The sequence below is a fragment of the Sander vitreus genome, chromosome 3, assembly GCF_031162955.1.
Source record: "Sander vitreus isolate 19-12246 chromosome 3, sanVit1, whole genome shotgun sequence".
NCBI lineage: Eukaryota > Metazoa > Chordata > Actinopteri > Perciformes > Percidae > Sander > Sander vitreus.
Window position 1 is genome coordinate 14,967,963 of NC_135857.1, and position 24,138 is coordinate 14,992,100.

General features: G+C 41.2%; 1 protein-coding gene across 2 annotated transcripts in view; it reads left to right on the forward strand.

Annotated features, from left to right (window-relative positions):
- rsrc1 (arginine/serine-rich coiled-coil 1) overlaps positions 1–24,138 on the forward strand; it is a 127,136-nt gene that overhangs the window by 46,062 nt on the left and 56,936 nt on the right. For both annotated transcript variants that reach the window (XM_078246206.1, XM_078246205.1), the window contains exon 6: positions 13,233–13,284. In XM_078246206.1, coding sequence (XP_078102332.1) covers positions 13,233–13,284 — 52 coding nt within the window. The remainder of the gene's footprint in view (positions 1–13,232; positions 13,285–24,138) is intronic.

The following is a 24,138-nucleotide window of genomic DNA, read 5'->3' on the forward strand; positions in this document are numbered from 1 at the left end:
CCCTCTTAAAGGCAAGTGGAGGAATGTGAACTAATTTCCATAAGACATAAGTGATACTAGGGCTGGGCGATATGGCAAAAAATGTGATCACGGTATATTTTCCCATTTTGATCGAAATCAATATTTATCACAATATATATTTTTTGCTGATTCTGCCCGTTCGAAGTGCGTCCTAACTGATGCCGGAAAAAAACGCAGGTTTAATTACACTTTAGAATATAGTTTATTAACATATAAAATAAAAAACGTGCTTTTACAATAATCAGCACAAAGTTTGTGTTGAGAGCTCACATTACAAATAAAAAAATAAAAATTTACTAAATCTTTTTGTCATACAGATTCATCGTACAATTATGGTTTCCTTTTTGTGTCTGCCAAATAAACAAAGTCACAAAGTGAGCAGTCAGTTTTGGCTACATTTCTTTTGATTTAGTAAACAACCTAAAACTTCTTACATTAAAATCAACATAAAACATGTAAACTCCTGCCAAGAAAGCATCTCAAATGTTTGCAGAGGTAGCACAAAACCAAACAAAGTAAAGTACGTATGTGTGTCTTTCACTGTACAATAAGAAATAGCGCTCGTTATATTTTTGCTCCTTTTTGAATGTTTTTCATATGGGGCAGTGGCTGCAAAAGACAACACGATTGGTTGTTGTTTTGCTACATCAGCTACAGCGCAGCTAATGCTAGCTCTGTCAACAGCAAACAAACTAACAGTACTACTTTTAATTTGCAGGCTGTGTGTGTAGACTTGAGCCGGCATGAGTTCGCATTTACATACTCTGTGTGGTCGCTGGGATGGTATCTGTTCAGGTGAGGGGAAAAAAAATTGTTGTGTTTCCCGTCCTGGTTAGCACCAACCGCCGACATATTTTGCAGACTGGCTTGATCTGCTCCTCGTCGCTTTTTTAAAATCCGAACCATTATCACACAACTGACGTCGTGTAACCCTTTTTTATCAACAATGTCTTCAGCTTGAGAGGATAACGCAAGTTTACGTTCACCATGTCCACCATTACTTTCGTTGTCCTCGGCTCCAGTTTAGCTAATTTCTTCTCCCTTTTACAACTTCGCCTTCTTCTACATACCCAAATCTGAACCAAACCTAATCCCTAAACATAACTATGGATAGGGGCGATACCCATTTTAACAGGAGGAAAACACTATTCGACGGGGGAACACATTTCCATATAACACTGGCAACAGACAAACGTTCACGATAGGAAGTGGGCGTGCCCGGAAAGCTGAAAAGCCAGACTCTGGCAGTTGTGTTATCGGGTAAATATGTCCAAAGCTGACCTGAATTTTATCGCGATCCAGTTTTGAGATCGTTTTATCACCCAGCCCTAAATGATACTGGGTCAGTATATAGTCCAGACAGATATGATGTACTGTATGTATATATGCACACATTCTTCATGTTTTCACATTTACATCTGGCGAGAGTTACCTTGAATTGTATATCTGTGTATCATATTATCAATTTATACTAATTCACTGAAGTTAAACAGAACAGTAGTACTGGAATATAATCTAGATTGTCTTTTTTTACACGTCATGTCCTAGGGTATTGCAAATGTGAGTACATTTGCTGTAATGTTTCTTGGCAGGGGTTAGTGCAGCTAGTTTGCATGTGTGTTTTGTATAGTTTTTTTGCACCAAGTGGACCTATAGGAACAGATTATAATATGTTTGCATTTGATTCTTGGTCTTTATTAGGATCAGCTCAGAGTTAAACAACACACACACACACACACACACACACACATTGGTATGTTTACCCGTGCAATTTTTTTGTATTTATACATCTGGGGGAATTTGAATACCTGAATACTGAGTGTTTGAATTTATGGGTGTGTTTATGCTTATGGGGAGATTGCACCCCAGTAGTCAGCTACCTGGGGAGCGCAAGACTCTTATTACGATTCGGGACAGAGAACTGTAAATAATGGAGCTTGTCTCCCTCTGAGGGAGAGTTGCAGGGCTGCTCGAAAGGCTGTTTCCCGCTATACCTCACACATATATCCCTGCAGATTTCTAAACAGGCATTTATGGCTCTCTGTTGATGTAGTGCTCTTAAGATTGTGCATCAACCATATTGACACTTGTCATGGTGTCGCCATGCTCAAGTCCCAATACCCTTTCAAGCAGCTGCCTTGGACCTGGTCTCTATCAAGGAATTGCTTTTTATTTTGACTTCCTAATATGAGTTTAAATAATTTGCATTAGTTGTCAGAAACTGTTCCGGTGTTTACTCGTAACAAAAAACACTGATGTGACAATCAAATGATTCTTGCGCTTGATTTTTCATGATGAATACTTACGTTGCCTCCTCCTGTTACGTTAACAGTATGAGTGAATGACTGGTGCTGTAATTAGGTGGGCAATTACGATTTATGTGGTCTGAGGTTTGTGTTATTGTTCATGTTTGTTTTGTTTTCATATTTCAGCAGATTGACTGAACGCGATCAGTAGTGATGCAGAGAAAAAGACTGAAGTTAATTGCTCCCACTGCTCTGCGTTAGTTTCTGCTTTTGTACGCACGCGCACACACACACACACACACACACACACACACACACACACACACACACACACACACACAAACTTGAGTTGGATGATTCTTTGCTCTGGGAGAAATGGAGCGATAGCGAAAGAGGTGGCCTACAGCAGCTAATCAGTCCAGATGCACAGCTTCTCAGAGCGAAGTAAAAGAAAGCCAGCAGCTCAATCAATACATGAGGAATCAGCCTCATCAGGATTACTGGCTCAATCAGCAGCTGTACCCATCGTTCTACAACACACACTGGAAGAACGGGAGGGGGGAGAGGTAGCTCTGCCCTGGGATGGGAGTTTGAATAGAGCTTGTTAGTGGAGAGCAGGAGAGGCTGGTTTACAGGTCAGTCCAGGGTTGCAGGTTGAGTTGAGGTCATGATTCACAGAAAACTGAAATGACACATCTGTGTTGTCATTGGATAATATGCTGAGTCTTGATGGGACATTGCCGGCCTTTTTGTAAAAGCATTAAGAAAGTCCTTTTTAAAGTTTGTTTATAGAAAAATTATGATTTTTAATTGCATTAATAAAAGATGCATTGTTTAGGTGGAATAGTTTGCATATGACTGGTAATTAAACGGTTGTCCAGTAACCCTCAATTTCCCTGCAGGATTTCTTACCTATAGTTCACACAAGCTGTGTCGAGTTGTCTAGTTGTCCCTCTGATATAAGTAATTTTGGTTTGTAGTCTGTAAATAATTCAAACCATTGTTGCCTAAATGGCGTTCAAACACTTTAATCTATCACAAGAAAGTGTTTGTTTTATCCGAAAAAGGTAACATAGAAACGAGGGGTCACCAGACTGCTGTACACATGGCTTTCTTCAGGGATGGCTGATGTCGCCCCAGTGTCCCTTGGTGAGTTGAAGAGTTTACTGAGGCAAATAGCCTTGTTGGCTTACTGACAGACAGGCAACAGCAGCTGTAGTCAGGACAACACACTCACACCAAGAATGTGAACCTGGTCTCACTGCAGTGATTTGACTTTGAGTCGCCTTAGTGTAAAATACGAGGAGTTGAGGAGAGTTCAGAGCTCAGAATGATATATTAGCGTTCCTTTTTTTTTTCTTCTGTTCTGCGTCTTTAATTGTCTCATTAAACACTTTCTCTTTATCTCTCACTATATCTCTTTCCCTCTCTTTGTATTTCTTTGTCTCTGTCTGTCTTTCTTCCTCTCTAATATGATTTTATAGGATAAAGAGGTGAAAACAGCTCAGAGAGAGAGATTCTGTGCAGATAAAGGAGGAGAAGGGGAGGTGGGGGGTGTTGATAATCTGCAAACAGATTTCCATGCTTATTACACTAATGATTTCATGATATTTGATGTGGCGGCGGGGTTGGGAGGATGTGGAGAGGGTGGGCTGGTTTCTTTCTCTCTCTCATCTCCACGGCGCGGCTAAATGATGGAGTAATTTGAGTGACCTCTGACTCGGGGCAGGCCCATACGTAATTGCATGTCATTCTGGCACGGGAGGTGGGGGGGGGGGGCTCCACAAAGTATCCCCCCCGTTTTCCCCTCCTTTCTTGCATACCACTTGTTTTTCTGTCTCCTTTTCATGTGTCCCCATCACTGTCTTGCTCTCCATGTTGTTGCCTGTCTCACTGTGGACCGCTCCTTGAGTATTTCCAAACCCCCCACCCCAAACAAAAGAAAGATTGCATTAATTTTCAAATGATGATATTACATTAAGCGCGGAGATCTCATATATCAAAACGTGAGAACTACTCCCTTACTGTATGTGCTTCATCTTAATGGTATCGCTGGATGTCAAGGGCATGGAGGAAATTAAATCGGAAAGTGCAGATAGACCAAAGAAGATATTATCTCTGGATGATTGCAGTTTTGATAGGTATTCCAGTGAATTTCATTTTCTCCGGATGGGGAGAAGATGAGTTAGCCTGCACATTTGCTCATTTTTCTTCTACATGATTTATGTGAGTTGAGTATAAAACTCTCTCCTCCCCCCCCCCCGCCTCCCCCTTTTATCAGGAACACATACATGAATGCGCACCCACACATGCACATGGTGTAGTAAATTACTGCCTTCTGAGTTGTATCTTGGCTGGGGCAGTTTATCTATGTATGTGTACTTCTTGTATGGTTGTATGTGGGCAAACTGCAGTGCATCGGGTTTTGTGTATTTCTATGCACGTGGATGTTTTAGTGTGCGTGTGTTTGTATGAATACACGCGCCTGAGATAGCAGCAGAACCATCAGCGGGAATGATTCCAGGAAGACGGGGGAGTGTCATTACTCAGACTTGTTTACATTCTAAATACGTAATGAAATCTTGTTGGTAATAATGACGGGAATAAAAGTTTGGGAAATTGTAAAAGTGGTGAAGTTTGAGAAATGAGCCCCGGCCTGTGAAATAGCATTTGGGGGCAGGAAACGACATTATTATGCAGTGCTCCTGCATGCCTGAGACATGAAGATGAACTGCTGGCGGGCCATAAAATGCTGTTAGCCCTAGCCTGAAGTATGGCACATTGTAAAAGAGCCCTGATCCCATATTGCCATTATATATAAAAGTATAGCCATACACAACATTATTTTTCATATAAGATGAGCTCAGATACAGTGGCCCAGGCCCCCCAAATACATACACTGATAGGCAGATTTTTTTTCCCCCCCTTCTTATAAAATATATAAATAAACATATTGCCATGGAACCCATCTCTGCCCTGATCTTATAGACCCGATATTAAAAACAGAAATATTGCATTTTCTAGGGGCTCTGTTTTCCCCTGTCCTCTTTTGGGTATGGGATATATCTGTGTGTTTATTTGGGGGAGTGGGAGGGAGGCGTAGAGGAAGAAAAGATGAGGACGAAGCCTGAGCAGAATACAATGAATGAAAGAAAATGGAAACAGATGATGACTTTAAAAATATAATGAGATGAATATTGAGCATATCAACTCCAGCGTAAAGAGAGTTAGAGAGAGTGTATATTGAAACTGTTTATTGACAGATAATAATGGTTACAGTGGTGCAATTAAGATTAATGTTACAGTAGATGGACTCAAGATGGTGTGTTTTGGAGACATTTGGAACTGTGAGGTTAGTTTACTCAAACCCACATTTCATTCATGTATTCATTTATTTATTACTAAAGATTCTTTACTTTTTAGGTAGGGAGCAGGGAAGAGAGGATAATGTGTGACAAAGGTCCCATTCACCATGTTTACAGTACTGTAATTTATCTGTTAACCTTGATCATTTTGTTCTGTTAAACTCTTTGTTTCAAACACTAGTTTTATAATAATGTGAACTAATCATAAACTTTTAGAGCAGGGGTAATTTCCCTGAAATGTTTTTGGGAGGCAGCTCTTTGGTCAATTATTTTACCAAGAGGACATAGAGACATAGACAAAGTGACTAATCTTTCCTTCTAGATTTTTTGTGCTTCATTCTAACAATGGGCATATGCCATTTTTAAGAGCGTGCATGTCATTTGGCTTCCCTAAGCACTAGGATAACTTCAATTATAGTTTAAAACCAATCATCTTCAGTGATATGTGGCGAATTATGTCAAAATGAATGTTTAAAATGACACAAAATGATTTTTGTTATTGAGTATCTGGCACTACGTTGCTTATTTTCAGTGGAAATTAACTTGAAGGGGTTATAAAGGACTGAAAGCAATTAAGTCACTGAGCGGTGGCTGAATATTTGGTCGCTCACCTCATATTGCTTTAAAAAATAAGCTTAGCTATGACAGAGATATCTATTTAATCATATCTATATTTATTTGAATGCAGGTTTACAATGAGATAATAGCTCAATCTTTCGACGGTAATCTTCCTATAACTATGGTAGTATTATACATGGCATATCATGTTATCTATATCTGTTATGTACATCTAATGTTCTGTCGAGTTGAGTCCGTGGTAGAGATGAGATGAGCTTCACTGGCTTCGCTCCTCTGAGCTGCCTGAGAGATGATGGTTTACTGTGTCTGCCGATTCTGGAGTTCACCTAATCATCAGGAAGACCAGCAGTGCTTGGCTCTGATTCTCTGACCTACAGTATCAATCTAACCCTTCATTGCTTCATTGTCCCGCCCTCTCCCCTTGGTCTCCCCCTCACTTCACTCAGTTTTTCTTCATGTCTGACCTGAGCCTGAAACGATCTACGATATCCATATTCATAGAGTAAATGATTATGTAAAAACAAATGAATGGACAGATTATATCAGGAGAGGGCTGTGGTGGAAGTTTTCGATGCAGCAGGTGTAGATGTTTTAAAATAGGAAGGTGAAACAAAATAAGGACAGTCGAAGACCAAACCAAGTTAGGTTTTTGTATTTTATTATAAACTTGCAAGTTTACAAGGAAGCACACGGTTCACAAAAGGCACGCAGCGCTGGTGTGAAAGGTCTCTTCAACGAATAAGAAAAAGCACACCGTATATATGCATCTCCAGTGAGATAGAAAGACATGCCCCCTTTCTAAACATGACTCAACATTTCTTACAATCAAACACAGTCAGACATTCAGGAGCCACTTCACTTCTTCCCCTCTGTAGCACTTTCTACCCCGAGGTTTAGACATCTCGTTTATCTCAACTATGTGAGAACCATCCAGGGAGAAATAACAGATAGTTTAGGGTGACCTTGTAGCCCCTATCTGTTCAGCGTACACATTACGTTCCCAGACTTTGTGGCTCTTACTTTCAACATGTGAGAATAAGAAAAACTCCCTTCCAGTATTGTGAGAGAAACAGTAAAAGAAAGTATACAAATAATATAGAGAATCATGCTTAAATGTAAATTTGCCATCACAGGGCGACTAAAAGTAACTCAAAGTGTTGCTTGTGTTGTGTCTGATGTCGCTTTCTGCTTAGTCATCAATTATTCTTGTTACTTTGGTCTGATAGAGGGAGTTATTCATCTGGTGAAAAAGCGGTCTGACCATCTGACCACAATCTGGCCAGATCGGCCTATCTGACCTCTGTTCTGCCTCTCTAACAGGCATTTATTCAGCTGCTGACCCACCATACCTTGCTTTGTCTAGCTGGCCTCAGACCCAATAATAATATTAACACTAGTGCCTTGGACCAGAGCATAACAAACAAAAAGATGAAATCTCCTGCATGTGGTACCTCATCATACACAGTGTGGCATTGTTTTTACCAAGCCGAGTGAAGGTTATTTATTTTTCTAATGGAACATGTTTATTTTTGACTAATGGGACAGACGCTGGGCACTTATGCTCAGCTAAGCGTGTCTCAGTGTGTCTGTTGTCGCTATGGTGAGGTAAGGGAACAAGCTGGAGGCCTTCCGTGAGCATACAGGACTTCCTGTCTCATTTAGGGCAAGAGTTAGCCCGAGTCAAGCGGGTGTGGTTGTCAGAGCTGGCAGTAATATCCCAATAACAGTAGATTCTATTATGACAGCTACTTGAAAAGAAGGCTGCTTTTTTAAAAAAAAAAAAAAAAGGAGAGAGAGAGAATATCTCAAAGCATGGGCACATAATATTGAAATAAGTATTGCTAGATATAACGGGGCAACACATAAGGCGTTGGTATGCTCTAACCAAAGTGCTTCTCAGAGGGTCACAGCGATTGGCCAAGTGTATGGAGGACAGGAAAGGCAGGATTTGAACTTCTCTATCAGGCCCTTTTTTATTCTTCACAACCCTATTTCTGTCACTATTCATGTGTACAATTGAGTGCAACACTATGAATTCCCTCCAGGAAAAATTGTCTGTAAGAGGTTGCCGTTATCCTCATATTTAAACAATTACTGCAGCTCAACCCTCTTTATGATGGTCAGCTTGTCACCTTTGAACGTTGCCTCTTGGAAAACAGCCAGAAACACTTTTGCATCCAACATGGTTTGATGACATGTTGTACATGTTGTACGAAGTACTTTTTGAGCATACTCAAGTCTATAAGACTGCCGTGGTTCGGGTAAAAATCTGTACATTTCTACTTTCTAAAAGCTCCTCTCTTGATGGCTATATCGGATCCTGTCTGTCTTTGGTCCCCTCTACACTGTGTTCCAAATAATTATGCAAATGCTATTTTACACTGATTTTCCTAAATAGTCGATGCAAACGACAGTCAGTATAATTTTCAAGTCACCAACCGTTAGGGTGTAAGTCGAATTTCGTTGAACAAACCACCCAATGAAAACTCAAACTCAAAATGCACTGTTCCAAATGATTATGCACAACAGAGTTTCAAAACATTTTATAGGTTGTAAAGAACTGAAAATGGTCATGTGCTGAATTTGCAGCATTAGGAGGTCATTTTTACTGTAATCAAAAGCTATTTCAATCAAACACATCTTAACAGGGCAAGTTACATGAGATTTGTGGCTGATTCAGAGCACACATGGGTTCGTGCAGATAAAGGCATAACGAGGAAGTTTTTACCAGACAAATTCATCGGATTAAGAGATCAGCTGCTAAAATGCCATTAAAAAGCAGCAAACAGGTATTTGAAGCTGCTGGTCCCGCGAACCTCAAGGTGTAGGATCCTCCAGAGGCTTGCAGTTGTGCATTAACCTACTATTCGGCCACCCCTAACCAATGCTCACAAGCAGAAACGGTTGCGGTGGGCCCACAAATGCATGATGACTAATTTTCAAACTGATGAGTGCCGTGCAACCCTGGATGGTCCAGATGGATGGAGTAGTGGATGGCCACCATGTCCCAATAAGGCTGCGACGTCAGCAAGGAGGAGGCGAAGTCATGTTTTGGGCCGGAATCACGGGGAGAGAGCTGGTAGGCCCCTTTAGGGTCCATGAAGGTGTGAAAATGACCTTGGCAAAGTATGTAGAGTTTCTGACTGACCACTTTCTTCCATTGTACAAAAAGAAGAACCGTGCCTTCCGTAGCAAAATCATCAAAATCATCTTCATGCATGACAGTGCACCATCTAATGCTGCAAAGAATACCTCTGTGTCATAGGCTGCTATGGGCATGAAAGGAGAGAAACTCATGGTGTGGCCCCCATCCTCCCCTGACCTCAACCGTATTGAGAACCTTTGGAGCATCTTCAAGCAAAAGATCTGTGAGGCTGGGAGGCAGTTTGCATCAAAACAGCAGCTCTGGGAGGCTATTCTGACATCCTGCAAAGAAATTCAAGCAGAAACTCTCCATAAACTCACAAGTTCAATGGATGCATTGTGATGGTGATATCAAAGAAGGGGTCCTATGTTAACATATAACTGGCTCTGTTAGATGTGTTTGATTGAAATAGCTTTTGATTACAGTAAATATGACCTCCTAATGCTGCAAATTCAGCACATGACCATTTTCAGTTTTTTACAACCTATAAAATGCTTTGAACTCTGTTGTGCATAATAATTTGGAACAGTGCATTTTGAGTTTTTTTTATTTTTGAAAAAATACTGTTTTCATTGGGTGGTTTGTTCAATAACATTCGACCTATACCCTAACGGTTGATGACTTGAAAATTATACTGACTGTCGTTTGCATCGACTATTTAGGAAAATCAGTGTAAAATAGCATTTGCATAATTATTTGGAACACAGTGTATATCCATATTCTTTTTCTTCATCATCTTTTAATTTCTTCCTCACCGTCCCTCTTTTTTCCCCTGGGCGCCTCCCTAGGGAGGTGTTCCAGGCACGTCCAACTGGGAGGAGGCCTCGGGGAGACCCAGGACTAGGTGGAGGGATTATATCTCTAACCTGGCCTGGGAGCGCCTCGGGATCCCCCAGTCGGAGCTGGTTAATGTGGCCCGGGAAAGGGAAGTTTGGGGTCCCCCTGCTGGAGCTGCTACCCCGCGACCCGACCCGGATAAGCGGATGAAGATGGATGGATGGACCGTCCCTCTTTTTCGCACTCAACCTCATTTTGTCTGCAATAATTCCTGAGCTCTGAAGAAAACAAAGGCAACATTGTGTGTCTGTCTTCCTTGTCTTTTGTCCCCCTCTGCCTGTCTCCCCTCTCCTCACAGTGTGATAATCTAGAGCCCATGTAAGAAAAGTGCTGCTCATATCCAACACACACTCCCACCGTACTCCCTCTGTCTCATGTTTGTTTGTGTGAGTCGGAAAGGCGCAGTTCTAATTGAGGGGCGAAGCCACTTCAGATGCAGCGGGTGCCTCTTTCCCAGTGGGGGGGAACACAGATCTGCCTCTGGGGAGCACAATTAACGCCTTTCTATTGTTTACTAATGAATTACACACAGACGAAGCGGGCATTCATGTGTGAATTAGAAAGAAAAATAGAGAGTTTGTTGGGATGCAAAAACATGGTGTGTGTGTGTGTGTGTGTGTGTGTGTGTGTGTGTGTGTGTGTGTGTGTGTGTGTGTGTGTGTTCTGTATCATTATGTTTGCTTAGTTGTAAGTTCACTTCTGAGTACCTTTTTTATATCACTTGATAATTTGATATTAACTAGCCTGTTTCAGCCTTATGTAGTTCTTTAGGCAGGAAGTACACACTTGTCCTGATTTGTACATAGCAGAAAAGTTCTGTGATGTTCCCAGCTAAAACGTTTAAGCATGTTGCACGCCTCTGGGCACATGCCAATCGTTGATGTTAAAGCAGGTGTTTTTCCATTTACAGGGTAATAGGAAATAACTGCTTTGACATCCGTGATTTGTGTCGCAATTTGCAGCAAGTTGCTTGAAAGTTTTAACAGCGTCAGACAACGCAGCAGCAGTTTGCTATCCTGTGTCCGAATCAGTGTTGTATTACCCACAGCTGGCTGGCCTGTGTGTGTGTTTGTGTTTGCCTGCATTGAGGATTCATGGACTTACACATGCCTTAAGGCCAGTGTAAACAAATGCTAATGTAATTACTGAGGGGGGCGTCGTAATAAACTGTAACTAAGATGACTGCACAGCACACAATGATCAGTTTAGTTAAGATGTGATGTGTTATTGCTTTAAATGACTGGTTGTACCAAGACTGATTCCTGTGTCGTTGTAATTGTTTAGCAGGCTAAGCCCTGTGCCATTTTCCTAGGTTTGAATCCTGCCCAGGACCTTTATTTCATGGCATGTAATCCTTCTTTTTGCTGTAAAGAAGATGCCAAAAAATAAAGGAGAAAAAAAAAAAAAGACTAAATTGTGCCCTAATCACTTGTTCATGAGAGGGAATAGAGAGTGTGTGTGTTTATACGTCTGTGTGTGGGTGAAGGCCTCAAGTGTTCTTCCTCTTCTCCAGTATAATAGTGATTAGTAATTTCAGCTGTCGAGCAGTGCCAGTGAGTGTTGTCCTGCTACAGGGGATATGCACGCACGCACGCACGCACACACACACACACACACACACACACATATACACACACCCATGTTGCATTAAGTGTGCGTCAGTCTGTCTGCAGTGCCTGGATGTGCGTTCCATCTAGAATACAGCACCCTTACATCGCTATATTAAAGGGGGTCATTATATTTCCCTGACTGCCACCGAAAAGTGACGTTTTTACAAAGTGACAAGTTTACAGTTTGATAAATCAGATTTTTTTCTGTGGGTGGGGAAGCTGGGAGAAGGAATAGTGGGGGGGAAGAGCTAGCTTGTCTGTGAAGGTGGAGGAGGAGGGAGGAAGCGCTGCCTGTCAGCGACGCCCCGGCCCTGTCGTCTAAATGATGCTCCCAGGCAGCGGATTCAGATCCCATCCCCATTAGCATTTAATTTCTCTCTAATCCTACACACAGTCTTCACCGCTGCATGGTAACGAGGGCCTCTGTGTCGCGGCAGCGCCGGGAAAAAACTCAGAGAGCAATCTGTAGCGTGCTCGCCTTTTACAGCTCCACGCCCTGTCATAGCCATCATTCTTCCTTGACAATTAAGACCCTCAAATCTAATAGCAGCGATATTGGAATTACAGCAAGACCCTTTTGAGGGCATGTCAGGAGAAAGGGCTGCACCTCCCAATACAGCTGTCAAAGCACAAGGCCCTCCCCCTGTTCATGCCCGCTAAGCGTTTCTGATGCGCGCACACACACTCACACACACTCACGCACACACACGCACACACACACACGCACACACACGCACGCGCGCGCACGCACACGAACACGCGATAGGATGGGGAATATGTTGAGTCTTTGGCTGTGATCTTTGTAAAATGTGCTCTCTGTGCCCTCTTATCCAACTCTCCATAGACTTGTTAAAGCAGCTTTTGTTTTCCCTCTTTTCCTCTCACTCTCGCTCACTCACTCACTCTTTGTCTCTAAATTTCTCTTCATCTCTTTCTCATTGATTCTCCCTGGTGTGTCAGAAATGTTGTTGCGTTCTGTTTTTCACCAGTAGGTTTTTTTTTTTTTTTTTTTAGACAGATGATTAGACTAGGAGATTGGTGAAGTTGTCCCTTGGTGCTCCGTAAGGACAGTTTTAAGGGAACATTCACTGTAATGTTTTGCAGTTAAAGGTTATCATGGGTAAAATTTCAGCCTGATGGACATAGCAGTTTTAGAGCTAGATTACATATACAGTTGTGTCAGTGTGGAGGCGGTCCCCAGTTATGAACTGCGCTTTGTGATATCTCAGGCAGCAGGGTGGTATTATAGTTAACAGTGAACGTGTTAATGAGTGTAAGTCCTGCTTAACGTGCCCTCGAGCAACATACTGAGCCCTTCTGTAGTTGTCTAAAAAGAATGAGAAACTTTGTGTTAAGTTCAGTTAAAACATCACATTATCATATATTGTTGACTAAGTTTTTGTTTGATCTGTCTGTTACTCTTCTGCAGACTCCAGCAGAGCAGGCTAAAGTCCGAATGCACATGGTCCTGCAGGCTGCAGGTAAGTCGATGATTATTCTGTTTCACTCACTCATCCAGGGATGCTAACTTTTAAGGCAGTGTGTGAGAATACTGTGTAGCAGTAATAATAGTTTTGAATTTTCAATTAGTTTTTATTTTAGTTTTAACTTTTCAAGTTCAGTTTTAGTTAGTTGTCAGAGTGTGTAAGCTAGTTTAGTTTCTTTTTCTTTTAGAAAGGTTTATTTTTATATATATATTTAGTTTTACAATAGTTTTAGTTTGTTTTGTCAGGGCCAGGTATAATGTCTCAGAAGTATGTTGCAACATATACATACAAAATACATTGTTGGAGAATGGCCATGATGTTTAATGTTTAATCTTTGCACTACTTCAGTGTCCAGAGTGCATGAGCAATTACAGCACAGCGGTCTCATGTCAGACCGTTCAATTTCTGTGGTTCAATTTCACAAGAGTTGACAGAAATTCAGTCCCCCTTTTTCAGACAGTGTACTGTGTAGACATTTAGAGCAAGTAAGAGTGGTACCAGCAGAGTAACAAGGCCTTAGACTTGAAGGTGCTAATTTTCATCTCAAGCCTGAGGTCACTGCTGTCTCGGTTCATATGTGGTGTAAAACCTTGTTAATCTAGTAGTTTTGTTGTAAAATGTCTAAATATCAAGCTATACATAATGTATATAAGGTAATAAAATATATAAACCTTTTTAGCCATATTTCACAGCCCTACCACACACATTTTGTTGCAAATTTTGAGCTGTGAATGAGCCACAGTCTCATATAGGCACACTCCACAGTGGACCTGGATGGGTTTTGTTGTTTTCCCACACACAGGCTCAAAGCACACACACACACACACACACACACACACACACACACACACACACACACACACACACACACACACACACACACACACACACACACACACACACACACACTCTCCTGTTCTCGCTCTCAGTGCTTCTGGGCCCATATTCACTGCAGCTTAATTTCAAACACTCCTCCCAGTACATAAGTCATAGATGTCACCATGCACGCGGTGTATATATTCCAGTGTGTATTCGAGGGGTAGAGTTGCGAGCCAGATGTGACAGGCAGAGATTGACTGTGGAGAAAGATGTCTTCATGTTTACAGTCATGCACACACACACGTACAAGGGCCCAGCACTTCAGAACAGGGCTCTAATTTCACCACAGGAAATATATGAAAGAAGCAGGCATCTATACATCATCTATAAAGCACCCAGCAGCCACACACTTACCTCACTTAAGACTTGTTCTGCCTTACTGTAGGCCACAGAACAACGCTGCGATCCCTTTTTGTGATTTCACATATTTTTCACCTTTACATTTTCATGATACTTTGAATTGACTCTCATAGTTCACATGTGGGTATTATGTTTGGGAATGGGGGACAGTTTGACTTCTGTTTTCCCTTGCTTAATTATGTTCTCTATTATATATCGGACACCCCACACTCTCTGCCCTGCCACCCTAAAGACTAATAGTGCACTAATGGTGGTAAAGCAACATAAAATTGAGCATGTGGCTTTGAGTGCAGCGGGCCAGACTGGTGCAGACACAGGCCCAGGGCCAGACATGGAACTAGAGGCGAGGGTTTAATGCACTGGACATGTCGCTGGTTTTCCTCTCTTTCCTGGAGGCTTCCAAAAGAACAGGTTTATGGCTAAGTCAAAGATTGTCTTCACCAGAGAGCTCATTCTGGCCTGTATCAGGCCTTCGGGTGCATGTGATCATGAAATGACACCGATTTGAAACTTGATAAAGGAGTTTATATTTGGTACTTGGACTGATTTTTTTCAGTCATGTTTTCTGCTGTCTTTTCTCTGTTTGTGATTAACCATAGACCTCCCTCGCCAATTTATATCATGTTTGTATAACAAGAAATATAAGGAATATCTTTTTTTTTCCTCCTCAACTCCACTGACCCTGCAGCTGCTAAGCCGCCAAATGATCTAAATTCATCCATCTCACCTTTCTTCTTATTTTCTCCATTTGCTTTTCTCTCGTGTTTCTTCGTCTATCTGTCCTCTCACTCTCCGTCTTACTGTCTTTGTTCCAGTGTTGTTCGTGGGCAGAGGAAGATAGGGATGGAAAGAGGGAGGGATGGAGGGCGAGAAGGAAGCAGCAGATGTTGGGAGGTTGTGTGAATGTTAATGTCCTGACGTAGCCGTGGAGCTTAACCCTCCTCCTCCTTTCCTCCGTTCCTCTCTGAGCGCCCGCCAGGCTTTCTCTCCCGGGGTCTCCTGACATCCTTAAAGCCCGTGGCTCTCCTCCCCACTTCTCTTCTCTGCTCTCCTTCACCTCTTTCTCTCCCATCCCCTCCCTCCCTCCTTTTGTCCATCTATGGACTCTCTCTAGTCAGTAGAGAGCAGATCATCCCATGGCTAAAGCGGCTCAGGCCTTTGTGTTGGGGGGCTCTGTGGACCTGTAATGAGCCCCCTCGGCTGGCCCGTTGGCCTGCTTAACGCTCACTGGGGGCTTTGTGTGTGTGTGTGTGTGTGTGTGTGTGTGTGTGTGTGTGTGTGGTGGGATGATGAGGTGAGAGGAGGAGGTCGACACTGGCCCCCAATGAAAGAGCTGGATGGATATGTTTATGGGTCACTTCCTGCTTGGCCTACATATCACACACACACACACACACACACACACACACTACACCTCATATTTCCAAGACAAATTCACTTGCTAATTTATTCAATAATTCTTACAACTTTTATGTTAATGAAACAAGACCCTAATATTGTCATGATGTGCACAAAATACATACATAAGATTCATAATTTTAAATATTAATATCAATCATGATATTGATTATTCATTCTGAAATATTAGACTTTCAAAGCTCAGAAAATCACAGTTAACAGAGATTTTTTCACTACTCATCCCAGCCTGCATTGGCCAGATTGCAGGGAAACCTCCTGCACAGGTCGAGGAAGTTCAGCTGGATTTAGTTGGACGGGAAATATAGTATAAAGTTTATGTCATGTCTGTCATAGCAAAAAGCAGCAGCAGTGTCTCTACTTTGTGGCACCCTCAGTGTGTTTGAGTAATCTGCTCTCTATGCATCCCAAATATACTACTACTGAAGCACTCACAAAAAATTAATACTTTCGTTCATATTTTCTTCCATGCTCACACACACACACACACACATACACAGACAGACAGACAGACAGACAGACAGACAGACACACACACACACACACACACACACACACACACACACACACACACACAGCAGCCACGACACCCTTACATATGTATTATACTCTTTTCTTTTAAGCCACTTGCTAGGTTCTTGGCTCTTTTCAGAGCGGTGTCCATTTCCACTGAAATGAGCATAAGCACTGTGCGCGGCAGCGGGCCTCTCCTTATCCACACATCAATAGGGAGTGTTTGCAGAACACCCACTAAGGACCTGAGGGCCAGGGGTCATCAAAACCTCCGTCTTCTCCCTATTTGAACCTTTCACAGCAGCAAAACAAACAGTCCTTAAGATCTCATCAGAGGCTTGAACTTGGCAGAGGCTCACTGGTCTGAATTAACTTCCTCTATTAGTTTGTCTATGTTTGACACCTGGCTGGAACTTGTAGGGAGAAAGTTTCTCATTTCTGATTTTAATAATGTTGAACAACTCAGTATTTGATTTATAACTGAAGCTTAACAATTAAAAATACAACATTGACTACTGCAATTCCCAGCGGTATTTTTTAGTTCTAAAAGGTCTAAAATAGAGTCCAAAAGAGGTCCTTGCGATGCTGAAGGAGAATATTGGAGATTAGATTAGGGTCTTTATTTAAAGTGGATAAATATGACGCATAAATCATTTGTTTCTGCTAGCATATATTTTAAACATTTGAACAAGTGGTGCAATTTACAACTAAAATGTAGTAAAATAGAGGAATTTTGATTTGTAATTTTTTGTGTTTTCAGGTTGTAAAATACTTACAAAACTTAAATGCGTGCTTGTTTGTATTAAATGTAGGCATTATTAATGTAGTGTAAAAAAAAAAAAGAACTTTGAATCTCTCACTTTAAGCAATAATTGAATTGTACGTCTTTTACAAAATAAGTAATTAAATAAAATGTTTAATATTATGGTGTAAAAAGTATACATTATTTTACTGTAACTCATTTCCTGGCACTGTTGACTCCACACAAATGTTGTATTTCAGTACTATTGATATCAATCATTTTGTAATGGGAAACTGCTTGAAGTTGTGATTCAGATAATGCATTGATACAGTTTAAAAAGACCACCAATGTTGATGTAAAACAAGCAAAAAGCCAATCCTAAAGTTAAGAATAAACTAATTATGAAATTCAACATCAGCAAATGTGTTTTTAAACAAATGTTATACAGAAATGATAGTGATGAGGAGCGAATGGCGGGAAAAATGAGGGATATTCGTCGAATGGTCCCCCAGCAAGAATTGAACAGGGTGTTGCGATTACATACATGTGTACAGTATCACCACCACCCCATGTTATGGTGCACGTTGGCTCCTAAGCATGTCTGTAGGAGTGTGTCTCTCTTGTTTGTGTCTGTAAGTTTTTCTGTCTGTTTATATCAGCTCTCTGAGCGAGTGACAGACATAAAGAGGCAGAGGGGGGGAGGCGACCAGCCAAGCTTAACAACATCATGCGATAGGACTAATTCTTCCACAGTAAATATGGAGTATTAGGCTTCTCAATCGCAGCAGGGGTCCTGAAGAAACACACACACACATACACACCCTTTCTCTCAAGCTTTCCGCTTCTTTCCTCCATCTTCCTTGTGCTTCCAGTACACGCCATCCCTCCCACTGCCCCAGCCCACCCCCTTAGGCCCTGACAGATGTGTGCTGAACAGACCACATACATGGAGGGTGTCACCTTACCCCCTCTGGAACTAAAGGGCTAATGCGCCACATTTAGGAGGCTGCCGCCCTTTGTTCTGCCAGGATAAGAGGTGACGGGGATGGGGAGACTGAGACAAGACCCAGCTCTTTACATGGCCTAAGTCTCCTTCTTTATTCCCTCTCTGCATATTTTTTGTTTTCCTCCATTCTCATTCTTCCATTTTTCTCTCTGCCACTTTTTGTACTTTCATCCTCATCTCCCTAAGATGCAGCAGTCATGCTGTTATGCAGCCCCTGGATTTGTTAGGCAGGGAATAACCGTTATCACACATTATCCATCTTAATCATTTTTCCGTCACTCTAGTTGTAGCACCACTTTTTGTGTGACATGACTAAGGTGATTGTCACAAACGGCAGTAAGCGGAGACCTTCATCTCAAAGGGGATTTCTCTGTAAAAAAAAAAAACACAAGGGAATTACCCAGTAATAACTGCCAACCACATGTTCTCTTTGCTAAAGGTGTTATTGTAACAACAACAGCAGCATGCCACTTGACTTTGAGCAGAAAAGAGGGATTTTGCTGTAATGGGGTATTTTTGAGCAAAAATATGGTAAACAACTTGATGAAAGCCTTTTTTTATTTTTATCTTTTATTTAGTTATTTTGTTGTGAGGTTCAGGGGTTGTTTAATGTACTGCTTTGTCTTGCAATACTGCTGCTGATTTTCTGATTAAACATTAAAGGTTCAGTCAAAGATTATAAAGAGCAGAAAAAAAGGGTAGTCGGGAATACAACAGCTAATCATGACTCGTGCAGTTTAATGATTAAAACAGCCGGGTCTATAGAGAAGCTTTGCTTATGTTTTCACTGCAGCACTTTTTAAACACCAGTTTAAAAGCCTCGACTTAACAAATCAGCAGAGATGCTTCCAGTAGAGGGATTTACTTTAGTTAAGTTTAGTTACATTCATTTTGTTTTCTTTTTATGTTTTGTTAGTTCAACTTTTTGTCTGTGAAATCTTCAAATGTAAAGTTAGAAATCTAACAACATAGCTTCCAACTAAAGAAAAAATTACACAACCGCAACAGAAATCCCCTTTGCATCTGTGCAGGAATGTGTCTCCTGTTGTCCTTTGGTAGGATAATGGCACTGGGATGTCCTGTAATTTAATCTCTGTAACCATTGATCAGCTGGATTTATGTGCTATTACCTCACTGTTCCAGTCAACAGTCGTAATTATGTCAGAGAGAGAGAGAGAGAGAGAGAGAGAGAGAGAGAGAGAGAGAGAGAGAGACTCCATTTACACAGGACCTAAATACCTGAATAAGCTTTTATCAAACTGCCCCTGCCACTCACTTAGTAGCAGATTGACACTGGTGGCAGGCTGACTGACCTCCAGATGAGAGGGGTGGGTGGATGGATGGATGGAAGGGTTTGTCAAGCTCAGTTAGAGAGCCATACCTCATAGTAAGAGCCCTGTGCCTCAAGCTGTTGCTCTGAGCCTCTCAAAAGAAGTCTGTTTACGCTTTAAAATGTGCATGTAAGTTTCAAGGAAGGATGTGTTCGAGATGGATCGCTGTGGTCCTCTACACCTACAAGTGGATTTTTTTTATATTTCAGTGAGAAATAAGCCTCCCAGTTCAAAGGTGTCTGTCAATGGCGAGGCGGACTGAGTGACCTAAGGACTGCCTGGATCAGAGTTTATGTCCTATTGATTTTTGGTTTGTTTTATGGGTATAATAAATGCAGGTCCTGCTGTGCCCGGGTTTTTTCTTTGCTTTAGTAAGCTGGTGATAATTTGATGATTTTCTCAGTTTTATATTGTTGTAGATTTGATATATTTCAGTTTCAGACTGTTGGTTGGACAAAACAAGAATGAATATGAATTTAAATATGTCTCCTTGGGCAATTTTCATATTTTCTGACATTTCATATCCAAAAAATGAATTGATTAGTTGAGAAAATAATCGCTAGGTTGCAGAAAATAATTGTTAGGTTGCAGAACCTAAAATCAATATACTATATTTGATGCATGATTAGGTGGTGTTTGTTGTTTTTTTTCCGGTTTTTTTTGTGGCTAGATTCCTTGTTTTCATATTTTGTTGTCAGTTATGCTTATTTTTTTTCTGAGAATGAAGGTCTAGGGTGTAAAAAGTACTTGTCAAATTAGTGGACAACTTTCCTTGCCTTGCTTTAGTGAACAATATATACTGTACTAGAGAGACCCACTTAGAGGAAATTCTCTGATTCTGTATGTGTGTGAGAAAGAGAGGGAGAGATTGAGAAGGCTTTGTTTTTCTTCTGTGGGCAGATTTCAAACAGCATCTGGTGAGCTCTTGAAAAGACTGTTATGAGAATGTTAAAATCCAAACTGAATCATTTTTGGGCCCTCCTTCCTCCTCCCTATTTTTTCCTCTCCTTGTTGTCGGTGACACATGGTGATACACACACACACACACACACACACACACACACACACACACACCCCCCCCCCTCTCTCTCTCGCTCAACATTTAGACATTTCCATAACAGAACAAGAATATTTTTAATTTGCTGCTTTCCATAATTTTGAAACATATGGTATAAATGATTTTGATGCAAATGTATGTGCTAATTATTTGCACACAAGCCTTAAACAGGCCAGCCATTGAAGTGAAATGAAAGCAAATTTGCAATCACCTTAAATTTTGCTAACCATTTACTGTTAAGTAAACTTTGCTCAGTAATTTAATTACCTTGGACCGCTGGCAGGCGCTCAGAGCTTTTCGGGAGGGGTTGGAGAGGGAGGCTGAATACAAAGAATGCAGAGTGAGAGATGAGAAGGAGAGAGTAAAGACAGTGTATACTGCTAACAGTAATGTTGAATTCTCATCATGTGGAAGGTATAAAGATGTCATTGCTTGGACACTTTTGCGAGGGAAAGGCAGGGAAGACATGGGAATCAACAACAAGTTGTCACGTGACATCATCTGTTTTTTTTTTTTAGGTTTAGACCAGCTCTTAAGTTTGTAGATGTTTCTACACGGGTTTAATGGATGTAGCTGTCTGATTGGCCCTGGATTAGACAAAGTGTAGACCTGTGCATTCCTGTCTTCATGATTTGTAATAATGTCTACCCTCTGACACACTTTTCTTCATGTTAAGGCCAGGGCTGCACAATAATGCCAACAATTAAAAAGCATTTTGCCTAATACTGTGGTCATGGTTATTAACAGTGTTGGGAAGGATACTTTCAAAACATATTCCATTACAGAATACATGCCCAAAAATGTAATTTGTAACGTATTCCGTTACGTTAGTCAACATGAGTAACGTATTCTGAATACTTGGATTACTTCCACATTGAATTGCATTTTATAAGTGTAGGAATGCGGCCATCACATACAGCTTACTAAACAGGCCTATTCTGGTGTGTTCTTCTGTTCCAACTGGCTGAATGTGTACCTGAACAAGCAGATAGATTTTTGTATTTGTAGTCCCATACTACAAAAATCTAACCGCAGTCTAAGCTACCACGAGCTAATTTAAGCTAACGTTAGCTAGCATGTCAAATGGGGCTAGTCAGTCTTTCAACAGCTCTGGGGCTAGTAAATCAACACCTAGGAGAATGTAAAGGCGCACGTCAACTATAAAATAGCAAGGTGACCAGTAAAACTACAGCAGACGACTACCCTTGGCTAATTAAAAAAAATACCTTACTTTAAGATGCTTCTTCAGGTTGGAGGGGGAGGAATTTGGACGCTGAAAGGAGGTTGGTTGCTGGCAAGCAGAAGTTGCACTGCACAGTTATATTTTGTTCTCCCTGTTCTTTCTTTAATGTGAAATGCTGTTTTGAATTTCCAAGATAGAAACGCATTCCTGCCCTGGCTCTGTTGTGCTGGTTCCAGCTCCATCTCTACCTCTATCAGTGATCACGCAAATAGCTCATTTTTTTCATATTGGGGCTTCTGGGAAATGCATGGAGTTGCCTTAATTTATTCAGAGAGTGAAAACTCGTGAAACAGAAGTATCGTCATGTAATCCATTGATTTCAACAATGTCACTGTATTCTAAATACCAACTTTTTAAATTGTAATTGTAACGGAATAAAGTTACTCATAATTTGTATTCTGAATACGTAACGCCGGTACATGTATTCCGTTACTCCCCAACACTGGATATTAATCATGATTAAAATCAGTAATTTGATGTCGAAAATTCAGAGGGACTTTACAGTGCTTATGTGTTTTCATGTTTTATTGTAACACAACATTGAATCAGAGCAGATTTAATATTTTGGCTTTTTTGACACTGATCAACAGAAAAATACATTTTAATGTTAAAGTGAAAACAGATTTCAAGAAAGTTCTTGAATTTCAAATATTCAATCCCTTTCATAGGACACACCTGAATCATCACTGGTGCAGCCAGTTGGTTTTAAGTCATATCATTAGTCAAATGGAGATTACCTGTGTTGAATTTTCAGGTGAGGCGAATTGGAAATTCCAAATTCCTCGTGGCTGTGAATGTGTTTCTCTGTATGCTGTAATAGACTGGCAGACTGTTCCCTGCCTTTCACCCAGTGCATGCTGGGATAAGCCCCAGCGCCCCCCCGACCCTGAATAAGAAAAAGCAGGTATAGAAAATGGATGGATGTTCAGCGTTCCTGTTTATAGATGGACGAGGATGGGTTGCCGCAGCAACCTTGGCCTTCGTACACTCATCACACTGGATTCTTCTGATGGCTCTTTAGGTGAGTCGATTGATTGGTTGTATTACTCTAAAGGGCAACAGCAACTCCAAGGCTTGTTTGGTGTTACTCAGTCTACAAATGAAATATCTCCTAATTATTGACGCTGACACATTTTGGCTAAAATGACGCTGTGTTTAAATGTTTTTATCACTAGTTGTTTTTTCATTATATCCAACATTTGGACTAATAAAGTCCTAGTATTTTAACCAGTTATAAACTGTATTTAAAGATGCTCAGGTCCATGATACCTTAATGTGCAGCTCTGCTGATGTGCTACATCCATGTGTGATTGAATCACAGGGAACGGCAGATGTAAATGCAGACAAATGGGATGAATGATGTGGCCAAGACGCCTGTGATTGCTTGAAGTGCTTCACGGGAAGAATGGAGGATTGCTTGATGTAATTGTACAGTGGGTGGAGCACGACTTTGTACATCAAAATTGCAAGGTTGGTGGTTCGATTCCCTGCTCCTCCTAACAGCATAATAAAGCGTCCTTGTGCAAGACACTAGTGATGTAATGGACCATAGTTGATCCATTGATCCGACACCCACGGTTCGGAATACATGTGAACCGCGGGTTCATTGCAAAGTTTAACCATAATAATAGTGTGAAATACATTTTTAGTGTTGCTGTTTCTTAAAGTAGGCTGATAAATCTCTATGGAGGGTAGCCGTGAAAAGATACAAGGCTACGCAATTTTCTGTTCATGTGAACGGGGCATGTTAAAATCAGTTGTATGTTCACGTGAACGGAGCATTTTAAAAGCAGTTGATAGAGACGGTTATGGCTACTGGAGGAGCGGAAGAACTCGAAAAGCTGTGACACCGGCTACAGCGCTCCGTCTTATCAGCGGCAGTTGGTAGTTAAGTTACCAGAGAATAGGGGGCTTTGAGCCGGGTACAGGGCGCAGCGAGAGACCAGTCTTTTAGGCAGACATTACGGTTAAGTTTAGGCGACAAAAAGTGAGCGTTATGCGGTTAAGTTTAGGAAAAATATCGTGGTTTGTATTAAAGCAGTCCCTAGGAACACGCATTTCCGGAGTGAAAGTCCTTTAAAAAATTCGGAAATTGATCCGATCCAAACCGCGAGTTTTGTGATCCGTTGCACCCCTCTGAGACACTGAATAAATGTTAATGTGTGAGTGATGTATAAATATGGCTATACAAATGAGCACCATGTACTACGTTCAAACCACAGCAAAGTTAGACAAAGTTAAGGCACTTTTAGGCAGAGAAAGGAGACATTTGAAAAGCTTTAATTTAGTCAGCTAGATTGT